Source organism: Lotus japonicus, chromosome 5, assembly GCF_012489685.1.
Source record: "Lotus japonicus ecotype B-129 chromosome 5, LjGifu_v1.2".
Taxonomy (NCBI): domain Eukaryota; kingdom Viridiplantae; phylum Streptophyta; class Magnoliopsida; order Fabales; family Fabaceae; genus Lotus; species Lotus japonicus.
Genome location: NC_080045.1, coordinates 54,322,790 through 54,331,725, shown reverse-complemented (window position 1 = coordinate 54,331,725; position 8,936 = coordinate 54,322,790). Strand labels below are relative to the sequence as shown.

Below are 8,936 nucleotides of genomic sequence, written 5' to 3'. Positions count from 1 at the left end.
GGAAAACCCTTAGACCCACCACTGGCCCGATGATGCGCTCCTAGCTCGTGGAGCTACACACCGAAAAGAAAAGAATCTTCCTAACACTGAGAAGAGAATCATTGGTTTTTTTCACATTCATCCTCCCCTCTTTTCTTTTGAATGGACAAATAATAAGTTATTAAGGCAACCAAAACTTCTAATCAGCACATATGTCGCTTCCTTCATATGGACTCCATAGCTGAGTTTCATACCATCACCTTCTCAAAACCTACATTATTGCAAAGTATTGACCATATTTTTCTCAAATTAGAAAACATTGTGGATCAACCTTCTAGATTTAATCTTATCCTTTGACAACTTGTACAATCTTTCACCCAATTTTTTCCCACTCCATTTGACATACTCTCATCTCGTGACGTCTACATGACCATCACATTACACTTCTACTTATTTCTCACTAGTTAATGTTTGACTCTATCGCTATGCTCATTCCCAAATAAAAGCTATGGCCACTATCTTATCATTATTAAGGATTGATTTCCAATTCCCACGAATGTTGAAGTGGGTAGCTCACTTCTACGACAAGGTTGTCACGATTAATAATCTAAAGGATGCCCAAGCATGATGCTAGAAGTTATTCACGATAGCTTTACTAAGGCTAAGTGCTTCTGTTACAGACTTACAGTTTATACCCAATTTTTATCAATACAAGTTTGATCATTTAATTACATATATATTATGCGTTTTTCTTATTATTGTTTGAATTTCTTCTATAATTTTGGATTCTGAGTGCTTTATGCTGCATGCTCCGTGGTACGTACATCACTTAACTTACTCTTTTTTTTGGTACACCGGAAAATCACTTAAATGAACTCTAAACCTTAAGCCTTATGTGCTCAATTTCTAAAAGAACATAATATATGGATTAAAACCCCATACAATTAAGTGAATTAACATTATCCAAATTAAAACTAATAATTAAAAAACAAAGAAACAATAAAAAACAACAAGAAACCTTAAAGGGTAAGAAACTGATTAACTTACATGTAGATGGTTGTCAGTGCAGGCTCCTACGAGAGGCTTCCTCCTGCAACACACAGAGTGCTACGCGGCATGGGCCAATTTGATGGCTTCTGTCAGTTTGTGAGTTGTGATCCAAAAGATCTGAACATGAGAGTGACACAGTGCCATGCCATGCCATGCCATGCCATGCCATGAGTTGAATTAAACCCAAGAATATGAATATGAATATGAATATTATGATGATGATCTGGCAACTTGTTCCTACTTTCACTCTCTTCTGTTTCCGCAGCAGTATGACACTGCTTTGCCCGCACGTGATACCCATAACTCACTTTCTTGTTGCTATTATTCACCTCCATATCCATTAGCCAAGGCATGGGGCGGCTATCCAATCAAAATCAACTACCCCATAATTTCTACAAAAAAAATATCTAATAAAGTTTTATTCTTTTCCCTTCTTTTCACTTCATCATCTCCTTTTTACTACTGTCATCAATCAATAAAATAATTGTTCATAGTTAGGACTTAGGAGTCAATAATGGAACCATATTAAATTAATTTAAAATTAAACTAAGAGGTAAAGGGTGGTTAATTATGTAAAATTGGGTTTGGAAATTTGGATATTTTTTTCCTCCATTAAAGTAGGAACCATCTTCAAATTCAAAATGGTATATAAATGAGGTGATGAAGGGAAGGAAGGAGGCAAGAAACACAGTAAAAGGTTTGTATTTATTCAAAAATGGTCCTTCTTTTCCATTTCCACTTTAGGAACCAAACCAAACCCACTTGCCCAATTGAGATTATTTTTTTCCATATTATAAAAAATAATAATAAGAAGATGCCAGAAGCAGAGTGAAGGTAAGTTTTTTTATTAATTTCTGGATGATGATTTATCAATATTTTATTGTTATTCTATTCATTTCATTCTTTTTCCCACATTCATTCACATGGTGCTTGGAGTGGCTACTATAAAATTGATTTCTTTATGGCATGGCGGTCCCTCCTTCAATCACAGACAGACACAGTTGTGTGTTGCTGAGTGCTGAGGTTGGTGTTGGAGACAAAGGGGGTGATAATCGAGATTCACCTTGTTTTTCCTTCATGTGATTGGTGCAGCTCAAGTAGCAGCTAGCATAGCAGGGTATGGTGGGCTGCCACACCTGCTTATTTTAGCCCCCTAGGACCTCTTCCACTTTCTCTCCCTCATTGCTTTGTGATCAGGTTTTCCCTTGCAAGGTTAGTTGCCTTCTTCTTCTTCTTCTTCTTCTGCTCTCTTGATTCTGCTGATTTTTCCTCAATCTCCTCTGTTCTGGGCAGGTAGGTAAGTTAGTTAGTTAGTTTCAGCTTGTTGACTTAGTGAATTTGCTGCTTTTCAATGTTTTGGATGAGTATCTGTTTTGTTTTTCTAGGGAAATTTTATTGTTTGTTGATAGTACTACTGGATTTGTTTCTGTCCTATCTGGGGTCATCCTTGTTCATGGTGTTAACTTATCCTACTACCTATCAATTTTTTTTCCCTTTTTGAAAGTTAAGAAAAATAATGACCAATTTTATATTATCACAAACAGGTAATTGTATAGTTTAGAGAGTTGCTATTGTCAGAAATGTAATATAAAATTATTCATGTGTTTTTTACCCAACTGCTTAATCAGCTTTTGAAATAGTTAGTTATTCACCGGTATCAGACCCTATATGACCAACTGGTTTAGAGTTCGACAAATTATTCTCTAATAAAATAAGAAGTTGAATTTCATTGGTTGTCCCTATATGTTTTCTTTTCTAACCACTGGCGAAATAGGAGTGTCCTTGAGGTGTGAGGATTATTGGTTGTCTTTTATGGTATAGTCATAGATTATTGCTAATTAAAGCCTTTCATGATTTTTTCATCTTGAAAAAGTGTTGGAAATTTCTCCCCCTTCTTCTTGAGTTGTTATATGAAAAGGATTCTGAATTTTGGCTTTCAAGTAAAGTAATAAGAGGCTTAAGTAGTTGTGTAGCATAACATATTGTTAAGAGTTCTTGTATGAATTATGATCCAAATTAACTTAGTCATCTTATTTTTATCATTCCATGTACAGTTGGCTGATCCAAAATGTCTTCATCAAGGCCTAGCCAATCGTCCAACAATTCAGGGAGATCAAGACATAGTGCTAGGGTTATTGCTCAGACCACTGTAGATGCAAAAATCCATGCCAATTTTGAGGAGTCTGGTAGTTCCTTCGACTACTCCAGTTCGGTACGTGCCTCCGGTACGGCTGATGCAGACCATCAACCAAAGTCCAACAAAGTAACAACAGCTTACCTGCATCACATACAGAGAGGCAAGCTGATCCAGCCTTTTGGTTGCTTGCTGGCCTTAGATGAGAAAACATGCAAGGTCATTGCATACAGTGAGAATGCACCTGAAATGCTCACCATGGTGAGCCATGCTGTCCCAAGTGTTGGTGAACACCCTGCCCTTGGCATTGACACTGACATAAGAACTATTTTCACCGCGCCAAGTGCTTCTGCATTACAGAAGGCGCTGGGATTTGCCGAGGTTACACTTCTTAACCCCATCCTTGTTCATTGCAAGACTTCTGGGAAACCCTTTTATGCAATCATCCATCGTGTCACGGGTAGTTTGATAATTGACTTTGAGCCGGTCAAGCCGTATGAAGTTCCCATGACTGCAGCAGGTGCTTTGCAATCTTACAAGCTTGCTGCCAAAGCAATTACCCGGTTGCAATCTTTGCCTAGTGGGAGCATGGAAAGGCTTTGTGATACAATGGTTCAAGAAGTTTTTGAACTCACAGGTTATGATAGGGTGATGGCTTATAAATTTCATGAGGATGATCATGGAGAGGTGATTGCTGAGATAACAAAGCCCGGGCTAGAGCCATATCTGGGTTTACACTATCCAGCCACTGATATTCCTCAGGCTTCACGCTTTTTATTTATGAAGAACAAGGTCCGGATGATAGTTGATTGTCATGCAAAACAAGTGAAGGTTCTTATAGATGAAAAACTCCCATTTGATTTGACTTTGTGTGGTTCAACCTTAAGGGCTCCTCACAGTTGCCATTTGCAATACATGGCAAACATGGATTCAATTGCTTCCCTGGTTATGGCAGTTGTAGTCAATGACAACGATGAAGACGGGGATGGTTCTGATTCAGTTCAGCCACAGAAGAGAAAAAGACTCTGGGGTTTGGTAGTTTGCCACAACACTTCTCCTAGATTTGTTCCTTTTCCTCTAAGGTATGCTTGTGAATTTCTGGCTCAAGTGTTTGCCATCCATGTGAACAAAGAAATAGAATTAGAATGTCAGATTCTTGAGAAGAATATCCTGCGCACCCAGACACTCTTGTGTGATATGCTGATGCGAGATGCGCCCCTAGGCATTCTAACACAGAGTCCAAATTTAATGGATCTAGTGAAATGTGATGGCGCTGCCCTCTTGTATAAAAACAAGGTATGGATGTTAGGAGTAACACCTAGTGAACTCCATATAAGAGACATAGCTTCATGGCTGTCTAACTACCACACAGATTCCACAGGTTTGAGTACAGATAGCTTGTCTGATGCAGGGTTCCCAGGGGCCCTTTCTCTTGGGGATCTTGTGTGTGGAATGGCAGCTGTTAGAATAACTCCGAAAGACGTAGTATTCTGGTTTCGGTCGCACACTGCTGCAGAAATCCGATGGGGTGGTGCAAAGCATGAACCTGGAGAACAGGATGATGGTAAGAAGATGCATCCAAGATCATCATTCAAGGCTTTCCTTGAAGTTGTGAGGGCAAGGAGCTCACCATGGAAGGACTATGAAATGGATGCTATTCATTCATTGCAATTAATACTGAGGAATGCATTCAAAGATACAGATAGTATGGATATAAACACAACTGCAATAGACACAAGATTAAGTGATCTGAAAATTGAAGGGATGCAGGAACTGGAAGCAGTGACAAGTGAGATGGTTAGGTTAATTGAAACTGCAACAGTGCCTATTTTGGCAGTCGATATTGATGGGCTGGTCAATGGGTGGAATATAAAAATTGCTGAGTTGACAGGTCTTCCGGTTGGTGAAGCTATTGGAAAGCATCTACTCACACTTGTTGAGGATTGTTCAACTGATAGAGTAAAGAAGATGCTTGACTTGGCACTTTCGGGTATGTCTTTTTTCTTTCGTAATCTTATCCTTATATAAGCACTTCTCTTTTCTCTGTTTATCAAGCCTTAGCATTCATGATCAGAAGTTACAGATGTGTGTGTGTGTGTGACTATTTAATTTAATCAACTTTGCTAACCCATCCATGAATTTTGTATTGATGAAGAATTGTGAGAAGTATGTCTTGTTGACAATTTCATTGAATTCTGTGGCCCTACAATACTTGAGTAGGAAAGGAACACTCAAGGAGTTGTGTGGTCTTCTTTTATTTTGGGGGGTCTTTGTGTGATTTAATCCACTAGGCATGATTTGCAATTGGAATTATGACTGTTTAATACATATGGCTGAACCTCATTTAATAGGAGAATGTTTTTGTTCCTGTTGTGCGATGGTTGTGGTGGCAATGGAAAGTGTTGGTGCAATTTCTCTAACACAATGGGATAACATTCTTCAAACCTGCTTTTGATTTCCAAATTGTTGATTTGTTTTGTTCTGTTGCAATGTAATTAGGTGAAGAAGAGAAGAACGTCCAATTCGAGATCAAAACACACGGGTCTAAGATGGAATCTGGTCCTATTAGTTTGGTAGTTAATGCTTGTGCAAGCAGGGATCTTCGAGAAAATGTTGTGGGGGTTTGTTTTGTGGCCCAAGATATTACTGCTCAGAAGACTGTAATGGACAAATTCACCCGAATTGAAGGCGATTACAAGGCAATTGTTCAGAACCCCAATCCACTAATCCCCCCGATATTTGGCACAGATGAATTTGGCTGGTGTTGTGAGTGGAATCCAGCCATGACAAAGTTAACTGGATGGAAGCGAGAAGAGGTGATGGATAAAATGCTTTTAGGAGAAGTTTTTGGGACACACATGGCTGCTTGTCGTCTAAAGAATCAAGAAGCTTTTGTTAATTTTGGCATTGTGCTTAATAAAGCCATGACTGGTTCGGAAACGGAGAAGGTCGGCTTCGGTTTCTTTGCTCGGAGTGGCAAGTATGTAGAATGCCTTCTTTCTGTGAGTAAGAAATTGGACGTAGAAGGTCTAGTTACAGGGGTCTTCTGCTTCTTGCAGCTAGCTAGCCCAGAGCTGCAACAAGCATTACACATTCAGCGCCTATCCGAACAAACTGCTCTGAAAAGACTGAAGGCATTAACTTATATGAAAAGGCAGATCAGGAATCCATTGTCTGGGATTGTATTTTCACGGAAAACGTTGGAGGGTACTGATTTGGGAATAGAACAAAAACGACTTGTCCATACTAGTGCTCAGTGCCAGCGCCAGCTTAGCAAAATTCTCGATGACTCGGATCTTGACAGCATCATGGACGGGTACGATATCTGTCAATGTTGTTCTTTTTTCTCTTTGAATTCATGTCATGTGAAGCATTAAGTGTTGATCAATTATGTCGCATATTTAAGCCTAGAAGATCCATTTGGAAACTTCATTGAAGCTCAATAATAGAAAGTTAACACCATGCTTGAGTCTTAACTCCACAAAACAAAGGTGACAACATGCTTTGATATGCAGGTTTTTTTATTTTTTATTTTAAGAAGTTGTCTAAAGTTTAAGATGAAAAGAATAATAATAACTACAAGAAATTCTGTGTGTGCTATAGCGATAGCAATTTGATTTTCATTGTAGGGGTTAAGACTTTGACTTTCCTATTTTATCTAGTGAATACTTGCTGAATTTATATCCCGACTTTGAGAAGCTGATTCCTATAACAAGGAATTTTTTTTCCTGGTAAAAGCATAGTTTTTTTCCAAACTAGAAATTGTATTTCCTTGTATCTGAAGATTAGCGTGCATCTAAAGCATGTGATCACTTGGTAACCTTTTATCAATTTTTGGGAGGAGAAGGGAATGTAAGTTAGTTGGAGTTGACCAATTTGACATGCTTGAGGACATAAATAGGAATTAGGTTGTCTTAAGCGATTTAAGTCTCCTTTTGTTAGTTTGCTGAAAGTCATGTTTTTGTTATTCTGATGGTTCATGTTATCTGCATCATGTTTTGGCAGGGAATACCAATAAAGCATATGTTTGATAATTAAAACTTTGCAACACGGAAACTGTGGATATTTACTTCTGATTCGCACTGTGCTTTCCAAGTCAATCTATAGTGCTAGATTAGTTTGATTTTGTGAAATTATGAACGCAGGACCAGAGATACAAAAATCTTTGAGATTATTTGGCTTGATGTATTTGCTAACAGTTTATATACTTGTTTTTTCTGAACAGCTACTTGGATCTTGAGATGGCTGAATTCACTCTCCAAGATGTACTGATTACCTCCCTAAGTCAAATCATGGCAAGGAGTAGTGCGAGAGGTATCCGAATAGTCAATGATGTCGCTGAGGAGATCATGGTGGAAATCTTATATGGTGATAGTCTTAGGCTTCAGCAGGTCTTAGCCGACTTTTTACTGATTTCCATCAATTGTACACCAAATGGAGGTCAGGTTGTTGTTGCAGCCTCTCTAACCAAGGAACAGCTAGGGAAATCTGTCCATCTTGCTAATTTGGAGCTCAGGTAAATTTGGAGTTTCATATTCATGCATTTAAAACTCCCTATAAGTGGTTTATCTGGATCTACTTGTATTCCCGCTACCCTGTGGGGGTGAGAGCATAAGTTCGAATCCTGGAAAAATAATTTCTTGGAGGGACAACTATAGTTTCCCGACCGGGGGAAAAACATCCAGGTTAAAGACAATAAAAAGTGATGAAATCTAATTGGATGCCCGTGTAAAAATCATTTACACTGTCGGTGTATAGTTAATCTCATGAACTAATGTGTGATGTCAAGATAAATCCTTGTTCTCTTGTGCTAGGGAACTACCTTAGAAACAAAAGAAACTTTGCATTATTTTTATCCTATGAAGAGGAGAAGAAACTGCATTGTGAATCTTATTGACAGCTAAATTTGGCTTTAAACTAATAAGTGGTTATTTTTTGCTATTTATGCAGCATAACACATGGCGGTAGCGGGGTGCCGGAAGCATTGCTGAACCAGATGTTTGGAAATGATGGGCTAGAATCAGAGGAGGGTATTAGCCTGCTCATCAGCAGAAAGCTGCTAAAGCTCATGAGTGGAGATGTTCGTTATCTAAGGGAAGCAGGCAAATCATCGTTTATCCTATCGGTTGAACTTGCTGCAGCACATAAGTTGAAAGCTTAAAATTTTGGAAAATGAATAAGATGATTGAACAACAATCTGTTTTGTACATTAAGGAGAGAATGAAGTATGAAAGTCTTACGTTTTTCAAGTTTCCTTAACTTCTTGTAATGTGCATTGTAGATATGTATCAGTACCCTTCAGATTCCTTGACATATTCTAACTTCTAAGTCAACAAGTTCTTATTTATTCATTCAGCAATTGTGTTAGTTGCAAAATGAAATGTTGGAATGTGTTTCATGATGTGATTAATTTTTAGCTCAAGTTCTGAATATTTACTTTATTAGTTTTACATTCCTCTATTACAACTTACAAAATTAAACTACTAACGTTTAAAGATAAATTTTAATAAATTGTTAGTATATTAAAATTATTATTGAACTATATGTATTTTAACTTGGGTATAAAACTGTAAATCAATTTCAAATATGATATATATATATATATACTGCTGCAAATTTAAATTTTAGTTTTTAAAAATTTATTTTCAAAAAAATATTAAATTTTATAAAAAAAACTATGAAACTACAGTATTAATTAATAATTATTATGTGTTCTAAAAAAAGAACTATTAATAACAAATCAGTTAACATTTTAAAAATTAGGAGTGACCAT

General features: G+C 37.5%; 1 protein-coding gene across 1 annotated transcript; it reads left to right on the top strand.

Moving 5' to 3' along the window:
* The first annotated feature begins 1,989 nt into the window (after positions 1-1,989).
* On the top strand, positions 1,990-8,518 carry LOC130721350 (phytochrome A). Its single transcript, XM_057572130.1, has 5 exons — positions 1,990-2,241; positions 3,084-5,153; positions 5,663-6,479; positions 7,389-7,679; positions 8,114-8,518. The coding sequence occupies exons 2-5, from the start codon at positions 3,098-3,100 to the stop codon at positions 8,322-8,324; spliced, it is 3,375 nt and encodes a 1,124-aa protein (XP_057428113.1). The 5' UTR covers positions 1,990-2,241; positions 3,084-3,097; the 3' UTR covers positions 8,325-8,518.
* The last annotated feature ends 418 nt before the right edge of the window (positions 8,519-8,936 follow it).

Bases quoted from the DNA above. Each gene is read 5' to 3' on its own strand.
- LOC130721350 (XM_057572130.1), top strand. From the start codon at position 3,098: ATGTCTTCATCAAGGCCTAGCCAATCGTCCAACAATTCAGGGAGATCA. The intron at 6,480-7,388 runs GTACGATATCTG...TTTTCTGAACAG, and splicing joins CTTGACAGCATCATGGACGG to CTACTTGGATCTTGAGATGG. The intron at 7,680-8,113 runs GTAAATTTGGAG...CTATTTATGCAG, and splicing joins CTTGCTAATTTGGAGCTCAG to CATAACACATGGCGGTAGCG.